The sequence below is a fragment of the Eucalyptus grandis genome, chromosome 2 (genome assembly GCF_016545825.1).
Source record: "Eucalyptus grandis isolate ANBG69807.140 chromosome 2, ASM1654582v1, whole genome shotgun sequence".
In the NCBI taxonomy this organism is placed as follows: domain Eukaryota; kingdom Viridiplantae; phylum Streptophyta; class Magnoliopsida; order Myrtales; family Myrtaceae; genus Eucalyptus; species Eucalyptus grandis.
Window position 1 is genome coordinate 11,296,639 of NC_052613.1, and position 19,878 is coordinate 11,316,516.

A 19,878-nucleotide genomic window follows, 5' to 3' on the forward strand; every position below is an offset into this window, starting at 1 on the left:
GCACGGTAATGCCTATACCGATGTTACTGAGCACCGAAAGGTCGTGTGATCCTAAAAGATGATTTCAGACGGTCCTTTGGTCATTAAAAAAAAAAAAAGGAAGATTTTGCTAGAACAACAGATTCTGGAGGCCACCGGACTTTTGATATCACAGTGAACTAAGGACGGCCGCGTAAGCTTTCCCCAAAAAAAGAAAAAGAAAACCAGACAAATACTCCGGAGGGAGGAGAGAGAAGCTAGGGGAGGGGAGGGAGGGGGGCAAAATGGGAAAGATGGTGGGAAAAGCATGTGTCCCTCTTTTTTTTTTTCCTTTAGGAGTTGGCGCAAGCAAGCCAAGCCAAGCAAAGCAAGGCAAAGCAAAGGAAAGGAGGGAGGACTAACCGTCACGTCCGGTGGAGGTGCCCAGTGGCAATGCAGTGAAGGCTAAGGAAAAATCATCATAACATTAGGAGCAGCAGCAGCAGCAGCAGCAGCTCCTCTACTTCTTCCTCCTGCTGCTCCTTTGCTTTGCTTTGCTTTGCTTTGCTTCTCTACTGGTTGTTGTTGTTGCTGTCCATTGCTGTTACTCTCTCTTTCTCTCTCTACGTCTCCTTCTACTTTCTCTCTCCTACTTCCTCCAACTACCCCTCTTTCCTTTCTCTCTCTCTCTCTCTTTCCTTTCTCTCTCTACCAGGACAGACAGACAGACAGACACATGCACAAGACACTCCCCACTTTCTCTCTAAAATCCTCTCCCTCTCTCCTCCTCCATTCCTCCTTCTCCTATTCCTTCTCCTCCTCCATTCCACCACCATCATTGCTCATCATCCTCGTCCATCCTCCTGCTGACTCTCCCTCTCCCTCTCCCTCTCGCTCTGACCCTTTACAGCTCCCCTCCCTCCCTCCCTCCTTCCCTCTTGGTGACGCCGGGGGGCTGATCCCCCTTCGCCTCGCCGGAACGCGTCCCCGATCCGCCCGCGTCTCTCCCGGCCGATAATCGCCCGAGGGGGCTCCTTGTTGTTGTTGTTGTTGTGGCGATGGAAGCTGGCGGCGGCGGCGGCGGGGGAGGAGGTGGTGGGGAGGATTGCTGCGTGAAAGTGGCGGTCCACATCAGGCCTCTCATCGGCGATGAGAAGCTCCAGGGTTGCAAGGATTGCGTCACGGTCGTCCCCGGGAAGCCTCAGGTACGCTAGCTTCGAATGCGGCCAGCTCTCGCTCCAGTGAACTCCGGGGTTGGAAATGTCGGAGAGGAAAGAACCCAAAAAAAGAAAAAAGAAAAAGAAAAAGAGGGTCCCGTAGTTGAGTGCGTAATCGAGTTGACTGTTTGCTGGGCCGTCGGCGATTGCGTGTCTGAGATCTGGATCTCAAAAATGCTGCGCGATTGCGAGTGTTCTCTTGCTGCTGATGTTGTGTACGGGAGGTTCTTGGGTCTTCTTGGATTGGACTCTTCTGGAGTTCGAGAGGACTGTGACGTAATAGTCCCGTTTAGGATGGAACTGACATATTAATGGAAACTTTTTCTTGTTTTTTTCCTTGACTGGGTTCTTCTCCTCCTTTTCAAAAGTGGGTTGGGAAATGCTAAATTAGACTGGGGAATTTTCTTTTCCTTTTTCTCCGGTCATTCTCCCTGAATCGTCATTGCACTCTGGTGGGTGGTTCTGTGAATCTTCCCGATTCATCTTGGGAGCTGATGGGTTGCTAGTTGAAGGTCACCCTCATGCTTCTGTGTTTTCTTCACCGAAAAAGGTTTGGACTTTGGAGAGTCGCATCGGTCCAAGCAAAGCGCTGCTTCCGACTTTTGTCTTTTCTTTTTTTCTTTTCTCCCTTTGGTTTGATGGCCATGAATCTCACTTCTTGGTCGGCTAAATGTTTTCTGGGTCGAATTGATTATATGAGGGTGGGAGATGCCCAGCCAAAAAAAACAAAAACAAAAACAAAGAAAGAAAACAAAGTTAGGGAGCGGAGGAAATCTTTCCATTGATGCTGTTGTCATCTGGGTTCCTTCCCAGTGGCATCAGAACTTGCGGTGGAGTTTCTGGAGGGTCTTGAGTAACATCCACTTATTGGAACCACTAGCCAAACGGCATTTGATGATTGAATTTTTCTCGCATCTTAAAATTGTTTGTGGACTTGCTTGGCTCCGCATCTTTCTGGGGTACCTTTCTGTTTCTTTGGTTGCTTTGAGAGGTGGAAGGGCATTCCAAAGTCGCTGACCTCAATTTCCAAAGTTTCAGACAAATGTTTGGGAGTCATACCTTTTGAAAAACAATTGATAATTCAAACGACTCAGATGTTGGACAAGAGTTAGAAAGACCCATGAATTCATGCTGAACATAAAAGTCGGGAATGTTGTAGCAATCATGTTCTCATTTTGCTGCTTATACTCGAATCATGGTAGTAAAGTGTACTTACAAAAACATTTTCCCTATTAATTTCGCTATTGTTTATAAGTATTAAGAACTTTTCTCGTTGTATTAAATTGGTTTTGGCGGATAGCTATTACCTCTGCACAACTACAATCCCCCTCCGGATTTTGTTCCTAATTGGTCTATTTGATAGACATGGGAAATTCTGGAAGAAGAAGCAATGTGGGGAAAATGAAAATGGCAGTTAAAGAACTGTGAACATTTTGTTATTGGTGGGTGCAGGTACAAATTGGTACGCATTCCTTCACGTTTGATCATGTGTATGGGAGCACTAGCACTCCTTCATCTTCAATGTTTGAAGAATGTGTTGCGCCTCTTGTCGAGGGCCTATTCCAAGGATATAATGCAACTGTTCTGGCTTATGGCCAGGTGGGTCTTGTATCCCATTTTTTGTTAGATGGAGCTAATGTTTTGCCTATAGTCTCCTCTTTTTTGCTCATATTTGTGTGTTCTGCACATGGCAGACTGGTTCTGGGAAAACTTACACAATGGGTACTGGTTTCAAAGAAGGTGGCCAGACAGGTCTGATTCCCCAGGTTATGAACTCTTTATTCAGCAAGATGGAAGCTCTGAAACAACAAAGAGAGTTCCAACTGCACGTTTCCTTCATCGAGGTTAGCTATTTTTCCCTTTTGCGACATCGAAAATATTCTAAGTCACAGTGCTTTATGTAACTCTAATAGCTGATCTTCTGATATAAACTCCATATTTGGTGGAAGTGGAACCATATACCTTTTCCTTTTGTAAGTGATAATTATTTACAAAGAGGACAGAGGTCCATGGACATACCAATGTCTAGTTCCAGGATTGACAATTTCTCTGTTGCTTAAATGCCATAACAGAAGGCTCACCTGATGAAAAGTCTAGATTTCTCTGGAGCAATGATACCATGGCATTTTAACTATCCTTTTCTTTTCGTTCTTCATTGAACATTACAAAGTGTGCTACTTTAACGGGAAAAGGTACCACAACCTCCAAGTATTGCCATTCTATTCCTCAAACTTCATCATGTTTCACGTTTTCTTATTTCATAGGCCTGCCCTAGAAGGCTCTTTTTGGTCCATTCCTTCTACAGATATAAGATATTTTTAGGTTCTAGCATAATTGGCTCAATAACTCTTCCATGAGCATTCGATAAAATGATTCTCATTGAATGATGTATGAGTCGTTTTATGATACATGACCTGTCCTTTGTGCATTTATTTTATTTGCCAGTATCTGTCTGTTGTGTAACTTTTTCAAAGATTTGCTTTACAATGAGATGTCTTCTTTTGTGGAAGATTTTGAAAGAAGAAGTTCGAGATTTGCTGGATCTGACTTCTTTGAGCAAATCAGAGAATGGAAATGGCCACACTGGGAAAGTGTCTGTTCCAGGAAAACCTCCCATTCAGATTCGTGAATCATCAAATGGTGTTATAACATTGGCAGGATCTACAGAAGCTAGTGTTAGTTCTCTAAAAGAGATGGTTGCCTGCCTTGAACAAGGTTCACTGAGCCGGGCTACTGGAAGTACAAACATGAATAATCAGTCCAGGTTGGTGAAGCTTTTAGTTTTTCTTTTTCAATGTGGTGAAACATAATTTAGTTGCAAAGGTAGGAAACATGGCATTTATCTGAAGCAATCTCATCCACTGGCATCATGCGCCATTAGCTGGTAAACTAAGCCTCTTAAATTTCGTCCAAGTGCACAAGCAGACGATTCACATGCTCATGGTTCTTGCTTGGACGTAGTTGCTGCATTCTTCTGTTTTTGTGTGACCTATCTGTTGATAATTCTTTTTGGTGTATCTCATTTGCAATTTGATCCCAATCTAAATAAATGAAAAAGCTGAGTTTTATGAGATGGGGCTGAGTTATTTTCTCAAATTTCTTTTTACTCTGTAATGACGTGTATATGGCCTGTTAGGGTATATGCTTGTTTTGCACTGTCGGTCAACTTCCTGAATGTATAAGAATTTGAGGATAAATGGTAGCTTGACAAGGTCACAAACTTGAGTCCTGGTATTCATTGTTGTCATTTCCTCATATGGAAGAGAGACTAAAAGAGAGTGTTACACATTGTGTTACTATTATGAGATTGTTTCTTGAAACTTACAACTTTTAGAATGAACTCAACCGACACAGCTAATGGATGCTTTGAGTCTACCATTGTTTCTTTTTATCTTCTCTTCTGGTGAGGAGGCCTCTTTGCGATGGCAGACGTACTTAGTTTTCCTCTCCTGTTCCTCAAGCCTTTCTTAAATATATGGTTTGAAAGACACCAATTTTGAGACAAGATGCAAAACTTAACCAGCAGGCAATAAAGGAGCAAATGAAGCAGCTCTATGGACTGCACTGAGATTGCACAACTTGTATGACTCATAAAGACGAATACACGTATACTGAATTCCCCTTCTGATGGAAGTTCACCTTTAAAATTGTGCTTACTACCGACCATATAAGTCAGTGAACTCCTTTCATATGCATCACTCAATATGAGAAATTAAATGCTGAGTAGCACAATTTTTCTGCTGTAGCTACTCATCTTAAGACTAGAAACCATTGTAATAAATTTTGTTTTTGAAGAATCATGTGAATCTATAGTGAAATTTCTATACCATGTTCTAGGCGAGTCTTACTATTGACTCTGTCTATGTAGCCGTTCGCATGCCATCTTCACCATCACATTAGAGCAGATGCGTAGGCTCAATCCTCTTTTTCCTGGCGAAAGCAGTCCTGAGAGTTTAAATGAAGAATACCTGTGTGCGAAATTGCATCTAGTTGACCTTGCTGGATCAGAGCGAGCTAAGAGAACAGGTTCTGATGGTTTGCGATTCAAAGAAGGTAAAATAGAGTGAATCTTTCGTTGCTAAGTAATAAATAATCTGCATACTCAAATGGTAATCAGATTCAATTTTCATTTTTTGATAGGAGTGCACATCAACAGGGGCCTTCTTGCACTTGGTAACGTGATCAGTGCTCTTGGTGATGAGAAGAAGCGGAAAGAAGGTGTTCATGTGCCTTACAGGGACAGTAAACTGACTAGGCTTTTACAGGTTGAGACTTAAGAAGAATTATCCTTATCATATGTTCATCTAACAGAACAGTGTTGTCTTAATTAGCAGTATTATCTAGCAGAAGATTGTACAGTATTTGGAAGATTAAGCAATTATTATTGCAATTTTCTTTTCATCTTTTGTAACAATGATGACAAGATGATATCTGCATGGTCCTAGAAATTAATGGCTGTGGAAGTGCTTTTTGCACCATTTTAGCTTCATAATTATTACCTTATTTCTTATTGAATACCAAGTATGAAGTCTACTTTGGACCTACACTAACTTTGTTTCCATATCAGGATTCACTTGGCGGCAATAGTAGAACAGTGATGATAGGTAAGGCTGAATAACCTTCTTCCTGGTGCTTTCCGTGTACCTCAATACTTACTCATGGAACCTGTGATGCTGCTAGATATGGCTTTAGTTGATGCCAGTGCTTGTTGGTGCGTGAGTACCATACTTTGGCATAACTTTTGTCTTCGTGTGTTAGAAGAGAATGCATATCACTCATTTTTCGTACTTGTATGAATGTGTTTAAGGTACTGTAGTTGCCTTTTTGAGCTTCTCCTCATAATTTTATCCCAAAAGAATTTCCTTAACCTTTTTCTTTCATGCCTTCTAAATTTGTTTTCATTTTTCAGCCTGCATTAGTCCTGCTGATATTAATGCCGAAGAAACGCTTAACACTTTGAAGTATGCAAATCGTGCTCGGAATATTCAAAACAAGCCAGTTGTAAGTTTCTGCTAGTAGTTTGCTTCCATGCTTTTTTGCTTTGTCATATGTGGCTGAACATTCTATACATGGTCAAAGTACCATAAGTACGTTTTGTTTTTCTGAATAGGTTAATAGAGATCCCATGTCAAGTGAGATGCTAAAGATGCGCCAACAACTAGAGTATTTGCAAGCAGAACTTTGTGCCCGTGGTGGGCCTTCATCAAATGAAGTGCAGGTATTCCAATTTTATGCTAGTCATTTTCTCCATGTACAGCAACGGCTTAAGTGGCCAATTTCATGTTTTATCCTTGTTCACTTGCATCAATTAGTTAGAGCTCTTGAACTCAATTTAAAATAGTTCTTTTTGGTGTCTTGCTCAGCGATATTGCAATCCTTTCTTTAACCTAACCATTCATAATTATTTTTCCTCATAGGCTCTCAAGGAGAGAATTGCTTGGCTTGAAGCAACTAATGAGGATCTTTGTCGAGAACTACATGAATTCCGAAGCAGATGCTCAGTTGTGGAGCGCTGTGAAACGGATTCCCAGGTATGATATCAACATGTGTCAGAACTATTTTAGTGCCTGATTAATTTACTGCTTTAGCCCTTTTAAAGGAGATGATATTTATTCAATGATAAATCTATCCATTGTGACATGGAGATCATGGCTCAACCACCAAAAGCTTCCTTACTACACAGCATCAAAGCTGCATACCTTTCTGCCACCTTTCCAAGTCCTTAAATCTTGGGGGCTTTCATATGGGTGCACTTTTGTCCATTTAATATCCACCCCGCTGTCAAACTACGAGTGCTCTCTGGACTTGGTTTATCCTGTAACAGAATTTGTTAAGATATCACATGCACAATTATGCTTCTGCATTTGTGAACCGGAGACATTTTTTGTAGGACGATACCTGCTCTGTGAAAAGTGATGGGCTTAAAAGAGGATTGCAAAGCATGGAGTCGTGTGATTTCCAAATGGGTGAAACCATGAGCAGTATGACCCATCCCCGCCACTCTCTTGATTATGATTCTCTCTAGTACTTTCATTTGCTATTTATCAAATTTTCTCCTATCTCACGTTACCTTGCTCTCCTTTTTGTTAATCTTCAATTCCCTTCCCCATTTCCAACTATAGCAGGTGATTCCAGAGATATAGATGAAGTTGCGAAAGAGTGGGAACACACTCTTCTGCAAAACTCCTTGGACCAAGAGCTGCATGAGTTGAATAAACGCTTAGAGGAGAAGGAGGTATGATGGACTTTCCATACTTCTGACATTTCTGTTGGGCTGCAGATTAATGGCTTATTGATATTCGCTATTTTTGGACAGTCCACACATTTGCTCGAAAGTTCATGATTGATAAACATTCTTCCATTGCCCTTCCAAAGTAGCAAGACCTTTTTATTTGCCTAATGAGGAGATCGCAGTAATATTAACAAATCTTATATTTAATATTCTGAATACTTATGATTCTTCAGAAGGAATGGCGGGGGTTGTTTAAGAAGAAAAATGTAGATGATTATCTCTGAGTTTCTTCTTACTAGCAATACAAATAGTTTAGAGTTGCTTCTTATTAACTCTGCTGTGTGCTTTTGCTGGCATACAAAAAAGAATTATCTCAGGATTTTGTTAATTGACGCAACCCTACTAGCTTAACTGGCCTTTTGCTTAATGACTTTGTAGTCGGTACGCCCCTAGTGATGTTGTTATAATCTTGTAAGACAGGTTGTTGGTCAATATATAATTGTGTTTTACTTATAGAAAAAAGGGAAGAAAGTAAGAATCCATTGGCCACTTTTTTTGTCTTTTTTCCCACATTAGTTATTTTTCTTTTGTTCCTCAGTATGCGAGCATTATAGCTTTTGGCTTATCTTCTGTTATTTTGAAACTGCGTATCAACAGTCAGAGATGAAACTTTTTGGAGGCTTGGATACTGTAGCACTCAAGCAACACTTTGGCAAGAAAGTCATGGAGTTGGAGGATGAAAAAAGAACGGTGCAGGTAGAATGCAGTCTTCAGTTTATACACATCGCTCATTATAGAAAAATTAAGTGTAATGTATGTTTATTTTCATGTATGTCGAGTGTAGCAAGAGAGAGATCGCTTGTTGGCTGAAGTTGAGAACCTTGCTGCTAATTCTGATGGACAAACCCAAAAGATGCAGGATATCCATGCTCAGAAACTGAAGACGCTTGAAGCTCAGGTGATGATGTAAAATTGATCAACATTTCTTGTGTGGTGGATGTGAAAAAAGGGTTTCTTCTCAGGATGATAAATTTTTATTGACTGCCCATCTGCAACAGATTTCTGATCTCAAGAAGAAACAAGAGAATCAGGTTCAGCTTTTAAAGCAAAAACAAAAAAGTGATGAAGCAGCAAAGAGATTGCAGGATGAAATTCAATCTATAAAGGCACAAAAGGTTGGAACATCACTCGGTCTTCTACGACTACTCTGAAGTCCATGACCTCATCATTTTCTAATTTTGCTTCTATCTGTTAGGTTCAACTCCAACATAGGATGAAACAAGAAGCTGAACAATTTCGACAGTGGAAGGCCTCTCGGGAGAAGGAACTTCTGCAGGTATGCATGTCCTGTCTGTGTAGTCCTTCTGAAGACCCTTGCTTTTACTGCCATTGATTAATCCTTCCTTTTCTCTGACATAACAGAAAGAAACTGAAATAAACTTAGGCCTCATATCATAGTGAATATCTAACTTTAATGAGGCAAAGTAAAACAAAAAAAAAAAATTCGCGATTCTGAGGGGTTCTCTTAGTTCAGTCTCCCCAGCCTTAAGAGAATGGATGGATACTTTTAATTAATCATTCACTTTTCACGCCACAAACAACACCATATTTGCTTTTTACCTGACCATGATTGAGTAAAGCTTGTAGAAATAATTGACAACATTTATGCATCACCAATTGCTAATTAATGTCTTTCACTTAAAAGGCCATCAATCAATCGGCTCTCTTTACCAAAAAAAAAAAAAATCAATCGGCTTTCCATTTGAATTATGTGGGATTTATAAATATAGGGAAATAATACTCTGTAGATCTTAAACACTATTAGGATGGGAAGACAAATGCCGACATGTAGGTGTACTTCCATTGAAGTGTAGAGCTGCAGTAAAGCACTTGTAGAAGATGTCCAAAAAGTTATTTCATTTTGAACTGCAGTTGAAATAGTTTTGCATTTAGAGTTAGATGCATTTGTGACATATTTATTCCTCAGTCTATTTTTATTATTTTGTTCCTGAAAGGACAAATGATCTGTTTGCATTTTCTTTGCCACCTACTTTAGCATGCTCTAATATGTTTTATTTTTTGGAACTTTTTTTTGTTGTCAATTCTTCATTTGCATGAGCAGTTGCGGAAGGAGGGGAGGAGGAATGAATATGAAAGGCATAAATTGCAAGCTCTAAATCAACGTCAGAAAATGGTATTCTCATCCCACGCTCATCATTTTTTGGTGAAGTCCAATAGTTTCAGTTATAGTTACAAAAATGAATATGCCCGAGATGCAGATCATATTTAACATTTAACATGACATGAAGCTATATACATTTCAATATATTGTTAATTCAGTGGGCAGTCTATTTGAGGAAATCAATGTGCAGTTTACTATATACGAGAAGTTGTTGCTTTAAGTGTTGCTGCATCCACTAATATCTTGATTTAACTTTATGGCTACCATAGTAGCAAGCCTTTCCCGACAAAAGAGAAAAAAAGTAAGCAGCATCGCATAACCTGTCAGTATCTTGCTGATCATTATGTTTAGTAGGCTAAATACAATGTGCAAACTTATGGTCTTTTTCCTCCCTTTTTGAGTTGTGCAAATGACTTGCAAGTCAATGATGCGTGATAGCTGGCAATTATATGAAAACTCCTTTGACTTGCTTGTGCTGACATGTGAGAAAGATTGAGAGGGTGAAACTTGGAATCTTCGTTCGTCTTTTCACTTGAAGGAAATTTTGTCCCAGGTTCTTCAAAGAAAGACAGAAGAGGCCGCAATGGCCACCAAGAGGCTAAAAGAGTTACTAGAAGCTCGCAAATCTTCTGCTCGTGACAGCTCAGGTATGATGTTCGTTGTATCCTTGTGAGAATTTTAGCAGAAATTACTGATCGTTTTTACACAGGGTCCATTTCATAAATCATGAATACTCTCCACCATTTAAATGCGTATAAAAAAATTCTAGTACATGATTCACTGTATCTGAAGGCTTCATTTAGAATCAGGGATATTTCTTTCTGCCTTCTAATTCAATTTTGATGCTGTAATCCAGTTATGGGCAATGGCAACGGAATAAATGGGCAGGTAGTGGTCTTGTTCCATGTTATTTTTTCCCTCAACCTAAACCTATGATTTTCCGTTATTGAAGTTAATCAGACAAGTATTGAATTTTCAGACCAATGAGAAGTCCTTACAACGCTGGCTTGACCATGAGCTTGAAGTAATGGTGAATGTCCATGAAGTACGATTTGAATATGAGAAGCAAAGTCAAGTGTAAGTCACTAATTCAGAAAAGAACTTTGATGCTAGCTGCAGTGTTTTGATAGCATTATCAATATATTGGTTCATGTAGGCGAGCTGCACTGGCAGAAGAGTTATCTCTCCTGAAGCAAGTGGATGAATTTGCTTCAAAGGGGCTTAGTCCTCCAAGAGGAAAGAATGGCTTTGCAAGGTAACTGGAAGTGATTCTTGAGAACTTTCAGGAATGCCAATAGTCATGCCTGTGTTTACAAATTCAATGTTTGTAAATCACTCTTTGCTTTTGTTTTCCAGAGCTTCCTCCATGTCACCAAATGCAAGAATGGCCAGAATATCTTCCCTTGAGGGTATGCTAAGCATATCATCCAACTCGCTCGTAGCCATGGCTTCACAGCTTTCAGAGGCAGAAGAGCGGGAACGTGGCTTCACTAATCGTGGCCGTTGGAACCAGTTGCGTTCAATGGGAGATGCAAAGAACTTGCTTCAATATATGTTCAGCTCTCTTGCCGATACAAGGTGCTTGTCTTGGCCCAGTTTGGTATTATCTACAGAAATACTCTCATGTCCTTGCTTTAGTGGAAAAATGACCCTACTACTGTTATCCAATCTTATATCAGTGGACCTATATTACTGTCTTACATATCTTTTCATGTGTATGTGGCCCAAAGAGTAGGGAGTGTGATTGTTAGCAGACTAAGATAGCAACACCTTACCACTCTCAATTCCAATAGTCCCTAAAGAACAGTGAAATTGACTGCTGGTCCTATTATTATAAATGTTCAATAATGCGTTGTGATACCGGTAAATTAGTCAGTTTCCATAATTAATTCCAACCATTGAAATTAACATTCTCAAAATGGCACCTCTGCCTTTTCTTTTTGTCTTCAGGTGCCAATTGTGGGATAGGGAGATGGAGATCAACGAAATGAAAGACCAACTAAAAGAACTCGTAGCTATACTGCGGCAGAGTGAGTTACGAAGAAAAGAAGTTGAAAAGGAATTAAAATCGAGAGAGCAAGCTGTTGCATTGGCTACATCAGCTTCAGTAAGTTTTCATCCAATGTCAAACTTTCTTGTCTTTATGTAATTGAGATGATGATATTGGAAACAATCTTTGCCTTAATTCATGAAAAACTGCAGAATCAGTTTCACACTTTCAGTGTACAACTATTAATGAGAAATTTGTTCAATTTGGTCCTGGCATACATCAAATTGGAACAATGATTTTACTTTTACATGTGCTACATAGTTTCCAGTTAGCCTTGTTCAAGTTCCAGTGTGGAGCTGTGGCTTGATATCTTTTTTCTGGTGCCGATTTTGTTTAAAACTCTTTGCACTTGGCATTGACAGGCAAACTCTCCTAATTCACTGAAAGACTTCTCCGATGAGGCGAGTGGTCCTCTATCTCCGATCTCTCTACCTGCACAGAAGCAGCTCAAATATACCCCAGGGATTGTGAATGGCTCAATACGGGAATCAGTGGCATTTATAGATCAGACACGAAAGGTCAATATCTTCTGGTTTTTCTGTCATCTGCCTCGTTACTTAACAATTTGATGTTCTTATAGCAACTTAAACAGTTTGATATTCCTATCCCAACTTAACAGTTTAATGTTCCTACTGCTGCAGATGGTTCCAATGGGGCAAATGTCAATGAGAAAATTGGCGGTTGTTGGACAAGCTGGGAAGTTATGGAGATGGAAGAGGAGTCATCACCAGTGGCTCTTGCAATTCAAGTGGAAGTGGCAGAAGCCATGGAAACTTTCTGAATGGATTAGGCACAGTGATGAAACTATCATGAGAACAAGACCTCGCCCACAAGCTCTACAAGATATGATGTGATCCGCTTGCAGTCACCAGCTATTGCTTGATCATTTTTCCTTGGAACTTGCAGCATGCAGAATGTTGCATAGCGACACATAGCGGGAGGTAATTTTGCATCAGTTTGATAAGCTTAAGTGGAGTACCTCGGCAAAATAGTTAGTTTGGCTGAAGGCATAGACATCCTTGAGACATGCTAGTTTAACACCCAGCTTTTGCTTTCGGCCAAAGCTACACCTGGAGGGAGCTTCTAAATGGAATTACATGAGAAGCACGTTCTTTGACAGCAATTTCCTTTCGAATTGCTAGATCGTTCATACAACTCTAGTGCTAGGGATATGCAAGTACCAACTACATTCCTGTGGAGTGTTCTGCTTCGGTTGATAATGTGAAGATTGTTTCTTGTCAAAATTCAGAGAAATTACGAACTTAGTTACTTGGTTTATCAATTGCGGTTAGCATGGTCGCAGTTTAGCCACATGCCAATTGCCACAAACCACCTAACGCGTTCCTCTACTTTTGCAGTTGATGCAGGTTTTTGAGGATCTCTTGCTTATGACTATCTCAAACAAGTGGAAGTTGTACAAGCTGGTTTTGGAAGCTTGAAAGTTTTGCTATATCTTCATCAGGAGCATCTTGTACAGACGGTGTGATGCTGCTGAACAGTTTCTATGTTTACGAGGTAAAGATGCAAGTACAAAGTAGCTGAACATAACATCGCCAATGGGAGGGTGACACCTAATTTTGGCGCTCCTTTCCCAGTCAATAACAGAAGTTGAGGGAATAGCTTTGGAGTAAGAAAGATGTATATTGGAGGTCTAAATTAGGCATCGTTTTGTAGTGTTTTGGCCAAGCCTGTTCATATGGTTTGTCGTTTGTTTGTCTGTTGTTGTATTGATTGTAGATTGTAGCTTCCTTCAGCCATTGCCACAATACCGATATTCTTTCATACGTTTTTCTTGCTGTTCTCTTTTGATATCTGTGTGTGGGGTGAGTGAACCATTTTGTAAACCTTTTCTTGTCCAAAAAGTGATGAATACTCTGTTAACCAGTTTGTCTTAAATATGCGAGATTCTCAGTTCGTTTGTGCTCTGTATTCAATACAGTCTACGCTCACATATTGTGCCGCCAAGCTCGCACCATGCTTGCTGCATTGCACATGGAAATGAAATAGAATATTATGTAGATGTAACACCCTTAAGTCTCATGTCACTTTTTAAGCACTTCATACGTAAAACACACCCTAAAATGGTCGTAACTTCGTTTGGTTGCTTTATGCATTTTTTGAGTATAACCCAGGGGGTCTTGTTGTTACGTTGGCTAAAGGCTCGGGCCATCCCAGAATTTCCTGAATTGGCCATGCGAACGTATGCATTTAACTTTTTTCCTCACTGGATCATCACAATCTTTCTTTTGTGGCCACATGGAATCATCATAATTGGGTTGCCAAGATGTGGACACGGCAGAGCCTGTTACAAACTCCTTTGGCAAAAGCTGAAAATGACTACTTCCGGTCACCATAGGGTTAGAACTCATGCAAAACCAGATGGTAACAGTACTCTCAAGATGGTAAGTAATCAACATTCTTCAATGTGCTGCATACTATGGAGTACAGCCTAACCAAATTACGCTGCGCCCATCTGAAAGCCATGCAAGCAAGAGACGATCTCGCTGTATAACAGATCCGACAAATACAAACTCTGCATTGAGGAAGAAACTGTCCCCTCTTAATTCTATCACAAACTGCTGCTATTGTATTGCAGGAGCATAATTTTGCCTAGTACTTCATTGGAACAAGTTGTATGAGCTTTGAGCTGATCCAGATTACGAGCGCACCCTATCGCACACAAGGCACCGAATGGTTTTTTCACAAGTTGCCATTTAGTCAAAATTTCTGGCATCGGGTAGAAGTATGTAGCCAAACGAGCAAATCCATTAAAGGCTCAGGCACCTTCAACCAAGACAGTGCATGTGCTCAAGCAACCGATCAACCACACCAATAGGCATAGTGCTCATCTCTACGCTGGTTACTAACAAGACCACCGCATTGCAAGCAGATGAAACTGCTCCCGTCGGCAAATGCATCCAGTACAATCTGATTCCTTCCAGTTTCTGCCAGTATGGAATTTCCATGAGCATCTGGCTCGATTGATGGGCCACTTGCAGTAGCTGATCGGGGGTTGGCCCCTAAAGGTTGTGCTTCAGCAATCGCACACTCGGCAAACAATGAAGCCAACTGTTCAACTGCAGAAGTTGATTGGAGTTTGCTTCTGTATAGCTCACGGGCACGCTGCAAGAATTCCAACACAGCCTGGTCCCCTCCATTAGCCCTTGTTGCCATCACTACCTGTTTGAAGCACCAAATTAGCTCCAACCAATGAAGTGTAATTTCCGTCTCTTAATCTTTTACAGCCTTGGTTTTGAAAAACTAAGTATCTCTTTATAGCTCAAATTGTAATATATTACTTGCACTGAACACAAGTATCGATTGATGCCAGAGAAGAGACGTAGATGTTGCTATAGAGAAGACAGACAGTAAAATCATAAAACGAAAATGACAATCAAGCATAACTAAGGATGTGAAACTTCTCCCTGTTAAGCATAACAAGGGACATCACCATGAAAATAATCTTGTGCCATCATAAAGCATTCTTCACAATGCATCCACTAAACTACATAAAGGACCAGAGTACAGATGGAAGAGAAGCAATCAGCACTGCATTTATTATTGTGTTGGTGCATCTGTTGTCATAAATTTGGAGGATAGATGATGGTTCAATGACGAGAGTCATACAGTCAATATCCTTCTCAAGCTGAATCATATCTACCAGCTCACATGAACCGTTTCAATTCATGATAAAGTGTATTGAGTCAGTTCCTTTAGCTCCATCTTCTGCAATTCGAGGGCAACAGCTCAGCCAAGTCAAAACCCAATACACTCTATTAAGAAGTATTTTCCAAAATCTGCTTCTCAAGGTATATTTTCCTTGTCCACATGCAGGTCATTTAAGGCATAACTGAGAGTTGAATCAATTACGGCAAAGAAAAGACACCTATTTGCCTGCTAAACTTACTACTTGGTCTCACTTTTCTACGAACGTATTCCACTGAACTTCCTCTGGAACACGGTATTCTAATATCCAAAACCCATCCCCATCCTTCATCGCTAAGCTTGTAAAGGACAATCTGACATCTCAATATGGAAGTGACATGTTATGTTGTTCCCTAATCGTTCCAAGGAAACAGAAGAGGTGGTGCCCCGTGTTCAAAGGAAGCGTCCCATTTAGCTTCATAAACAGTGTCACCATTAAAAAAATAATAATAATTCATCAGGCAACATCAAAGCTCTTATGCAGTGTCAAATAACAAGATTCACCCTTTCATTGAAGAGAGGCTGCTGAATACTAAACAAAGTGGCGACCAAAATTCTCTCTGCACCTTCATAAACGAACAGACACATTACACAGGTTGTTCAGGTTTCTTATGCCTTTTTTTTCCCTCGTATCCTAAGATTACTGTACATTGGGGTGACATCATTCGAACCCAAAGCTAGCTGGTTCTCCTCAGAAATGCCTCAAGGAACAGCAGTTGACCGACAGTCATCGAACTCGACACTATTGGACTCACCATAGATGATCCCATGGACTAGCGTGACCACGAAAGGTTCGCAGCGTCAAAATGCACGACTCAACTGTCCAATTCGAGCTTATGCGACAGTCAATGAGGTGCACCGGCCAATAAGGCGAAAACTGGGGAGTTGGCAGCCCACGTGACGAGGTGCACCGGCCACCAATCACAATCAAGATCCACTCTAACCCCATCAATGCACTTCATACCCATCAGTTAACCACAATGTCAGCTACCGTACGAGCCAACAATCACGAAACAACACCCCCTAAACATACTCACAAGGACAGCTCGGACAATGGATTCAACAATTCGAAACCCAACAAACTAATTTAAATCCGCAGTTCCCCAAAAAGAAGAGAAACCCATGAACTAAAAAGCTGAAAAGAGAAGGAAAAAATCACCGCTTGGAGGGCCTGAGAGGGCTTGCCCTGGTCAATGAGATGGCGGGCCATGGACAGCAGCTCCCACCCCACATCTCTCCCTTGCGTCTCGCCCTCGCTCTCCCTCATCTCCCTGTCTCCCTCCATTGGATCTCCTGCCATTCCACCTCACCCTCCTCACTCCTCTCTCTCTCTGTCTCTCCCTTTCTTTCCGCTCAATTTCTTCAGCTTCAGCTACGTCGATGCGATGCAGCACGAAACGTGAATCACACCAGTGCCACGAAAGGTGGGTTTTCCTCCCTTTTTGAAAAAAAAAAAAAAATTCCTTCCCTTTTGGCTGTCAACTTCTAATGAAGATTCTGGGGAAGTGTAGAAAGCAGCTCTGTTTTAGACGATTCTGGGTCTGGCAAGACCTTTCATGTCGTCCCCAAAGAGCACTTTCGTTTCGCTCTCGTTTCCCTCGTCTGGGTCTGGACTCCCCTTTCTCTTCATGCTCATAATGTGTGAAGACCGATGGAGGTTTTGGGCTTTCATGGTAAGATATCAAAGCGAACGGGCTTTAGTTATGGCCCATTCAGGTAAACTTTAATAAGAATTCTCTTTCCACCCATCCAAATCAATCATTGCCTGCGAAATATAAATGAAAATTGAGCATGTCGGGTTTTGTTTTGGATGGACAAGAATGTTACTACCTTAAATCGCCTGAACGAGTTCGATGCGGTATGAGCTCAGTTTACCTCGAGATTGGCACTGATTCGATCCATTTCGATCCTTTCTTTCTATAAATGAATCAAAATTTCTTTGTAGTATGTAGAAGTTTGAGTTAGAATCTGCTGACGCCGTGGACATGTCGCCCTCCTATCTTCTGCTTCTTCCAAGATGAGAATTAATTCTCCCGTTTGTGCATCATGAACTTGCACTTCATAGCTCATCTCTATAACACGAGCTAGTTTCATACCCATTTATTGCACGGACATATTTTGTAACAACCCGATCCAACGAGAGCAGAAGTGGTCGCCAAGGCCAAAGGGACTAAACAAGGAGTGACTACTATCATGCCTCTAAGATGGCAAAGGATGCAGGAATAAATTGAACTATGCACCGAATAGGGGAAAGCATTTCTTAGATTTATATGTGAAAAATTGAAATCAACTCCTGTGAGGTAATGGCAAGATTTTCTTTATTATTCCAAAATTAAGCAAGACTAGGCTAGGGCACTATTAGAATAGGTGACCTCTTGGGAAAGTGCTTGCATGTACGCCCTAGGACAAAACCGTGAGGCTCAATATTGGATAACCTAAAGCAGATAATACCTCGAGTGAGTTAATAGATGGATGTCACAATATGGTATCGGAGTAGGAAACCCTCTAGTAGGTGTGTGGTTCGGCGAAGAACCAGACGAAAGCCAGTGTGTTTGTAACGACCAATCCAATGAAGGTGGGGAGTGGTCATCAAGGCCATAGGACCTAGACAATGAGTAGGTCTTAACAGGCTTTTAGGATGACAAAGGAGATAAAAATGAACCAAACTATGCACCAAACAATAGGGGAGCAATTTGGCAATATATATGTGAAAAATTGGAATCAACTCACGGAAGCACTTTTGACGTAATGACAAAATATGTTTTGGAACTTTAAAGTTAAGTGAAACCACGTTAAGAGTATTACTAAGATAAATGACCTCTAGGGGAAGTGCCCGTCTCTATGCCATAGAACAAAACCATGAGGTTTGATACGGAATGGCTAAAATGGACAATATCTCGAGTGAGTTAATAATCTACCATGTTTTCACTTAAGTGTTGTGTAAAGGCCACTTAATTTAGCATAAAAAGAGATATGAATGAGTCTATATGATAGTGCTTGCCGGTTGGCATCTTTCCTAGTCAATTTTCGTATGTTAAGCACAAAGATTCACAATATGCAGTCAGTTCCTGCTGGATTTGGCTCCAAAAAACATCTCTACTTGGGGGCAAAGGGCACCGATCCGTAGAATATCTAGGTTTCATTCGAGGGTGTTTACATCTAGCATAAACCTCAGTTCTCTACTTAATGATCCGATTTATCAGAAGACACAAGTTTATGATATCTCCTACGGATCTTGAGATTTAAAGAGCGCACAAAATAGTATGTTAATGGATTCGTTCTTCACTTTACTCTCTTTGATCCCTTCTATTCATGGTGCACAGTACTGTTGCAGTAACCACGCTTTCATCACCTTGCAATTCAGGTTTACTCATTTTTTGACGGGCTTCATTAACAATTGACCCGCGAATTTACTGTTGCAGACAAACAAGCAGCGCACAAATGTAGATTAATGAAGAAATGTGTGGTGTGATGACTCAAAAGCGAGGGACAAACAAGTCAGAGAATTCATCCATAGGAAAATACTAAACTTCCCGTCTTTTGATCGTGATGAACAATAAAATAATGGGTATAACTAGAAAATGGGGACAGGCGTGAGCAATGAGATAAACAAACAGAGATATAAAAAGATCAGTCGAGGACTCGAGATCGAGATCGAATGATTAAGTTCAAGCTTGTCGGCTGTGATTATAATAGACGGCTCTTGCGATTATTTGGGTTATATGCATCGGTTGCACACTGTGCAAATCAGACGCCTGTGTTGAATGGCATGACGACCGAAAAGCAGATATTTCGCACTTGGACGGAGACAATTAAAAAATTCAATTAAAACTAGAAAGGTAGCCGGTGACAAGGATGTGAGTAGGACATACACCGGAATTTTAGAATCCAAGGGGATGATGGATGAACCACTTTTATTTAGGTGGACCACAATGTTGCTGCCAGAAATTTTCTAGTGGGAAGAGTTTGGTGATGGTCCACATTTTCTTTCACTCTAATGCATCCTCGGTAACTATTAGAACAGGAAAAAGAAAAATATTACACCAGAGTTGTGATGATGAGGAAGCAGTACTGTCCTAAAAAGTAAAGAGCACAACCCCACCAAGTTCTTGACTTCAGCATCAAGCATTTTTTTTTTCCCCTCTGCAATTTATCTCCTCTTCCTCATGTCTATGTGGGGACAAATTTCTGGACCTTTAGTTAATGGGAATTCGCACTTTCCCCGGCACTACTTGAGACTTTTGGATCAAGCCTTTATGTTATGGCACAGCAGAATCATTTGCAAGTTCATTGTCATCTTTTGGCTTTATGGACTTTTAAGGAGGGATGCAGCTGAAACCTTGGACATCAATCAAGTGGGAGAAAAACGAAAAAGATGATACGAAGCATGAGTTATAATTTCTGTTATTGGTGAACAGTCTTGGGCTTACATGGTACCGATTTGGAGTTTGGAGTTCTGGTTTTAGTAACCAAATGAAACCTGACATCTAAAAGGATTTGCATTCCTGCAACACGATATATGTAGAAACGTGTT

At 40.7% G+C, this 19,878-nt stretch overlaps 2 protein-coding genes across 3 annotated transcripts; one reads left to right on the forward strand and one right to left on the reverse strand.

Moving 5' to 3' along the window:
• The first annotated feature begins 640 nt into the window (after positions 1-640).
• On the forward strand, positions 641-13,553 carry LOC104449307 (kinesin-like protein KIN-4A). 2 transcript variants are annotated; one of them, XM_010063424.3, is made up of 26 exons: positions 641-1,163; positions 2,628-2,774; positions 2,870-3,019; positions 3,686-3,939; positions 5,044-5,228; positions 5,316-5,440; positions 5,743-5,779; positions 6,085-6,176; positions 6,286-6,393; positions 6,593-6,706; positions 7,066-7,156; positions 7,301-7,410; positions 8,065-8,163; positions 8,252-8,365; positions 8,466-8,582; positions 8,663-8,743; positions 9,530-9,601; positions 10,143-10,236; positions 10,446-10,477; positions 10,569-10,666; positions 10,746-10,844; positions 10,946-11,167; positions 11,540-11,696; positions 12,002-12,157; positions 12,281-12,580; positions 12,998-13,553. In XM_010063424.3, the coding sequence occupies exons 1-25, from the start codon at positions 1,017-1,019 to the stop codon at positions 12,491-12,493; spliced, it is 3,114 nt and encodes a 1,037-aa protein (XP_010061726.1). In that variant the 5' UTR covers positions 641-1,016; the 3' UTR covers positions 12,494-12,580; positions 12,998-13,553. The 2 variants fall into 2 exon arrangements, with proteins under 2 accessions (XP_010061726.1, XP_010061725.1); XM_010063423.3 differs by having other exon boundaries at positions 642-1,163; positions 7,298-7,410.
• Positions 13,554-14,004: 451 nt separating this feature from the next.
• On the reverse strand, positions 14,005-16,962 carry LOC104449305. The gene is made up of 2 exons (XM_010063421.3): positions 16,504-16,962; positions 14,005-14,819 (listed from the first exon to the last, which is right to left on the reverse strand). Exons 1-2 carry the CDS (start codon positions 16,642-16,644, stop codon positions 14,460-14,462), a joined length of 501 nt encoding a protein of 166 aa, XP_010061723.2. The 5' UTR covers positions 16,645-16,962; the 3' UTR covers positions 14,005-14,459.
• Positions 16,963-19,878: the final 2,916 nt, after the last annotated feature.

Excerpts from the sequence above, each read along its gene's own strand:
- LOC104449305 (XM_010063421.3), bottom strand. The coding sequence starts at position 16,644 with ATGGCAGGAGATCCAATGGAGGGAGACAGGGAGATGAGGGAGAGCGAG. Across the intron at positions 14,820-16,503 it reads CCTCTCAGGCCCTCCAAGCG|GTAGTGATGGCAACAAGGGC; the intron begins GTGATTTTTTCC and ends TGCTTCAAACAG.
- LOC104449307 (XM_010063423.3), top strand. The coding sequence starts at position 1,017 with ATGGAAGCTGGCGGCGGCGGCGGCGGGGGAGGAGGTGGTGGGGAGGAT. Across the intron at positions 5,780-6,084 it reads TAGTAGAACAGTGATGATAG|CCTGCATTAGTCCTGCTGAT; the intron begins GTAAGGCTGAAT and ends TTCATTTTTCAG. Across the intron at positions 6,707-7,065 it reads GCTGTGAAACGGATTCCCAG|GACGATACCTGCTCTGTGAA; the intron begins GTATGATATCAA and ends CATTTTTTGTAG.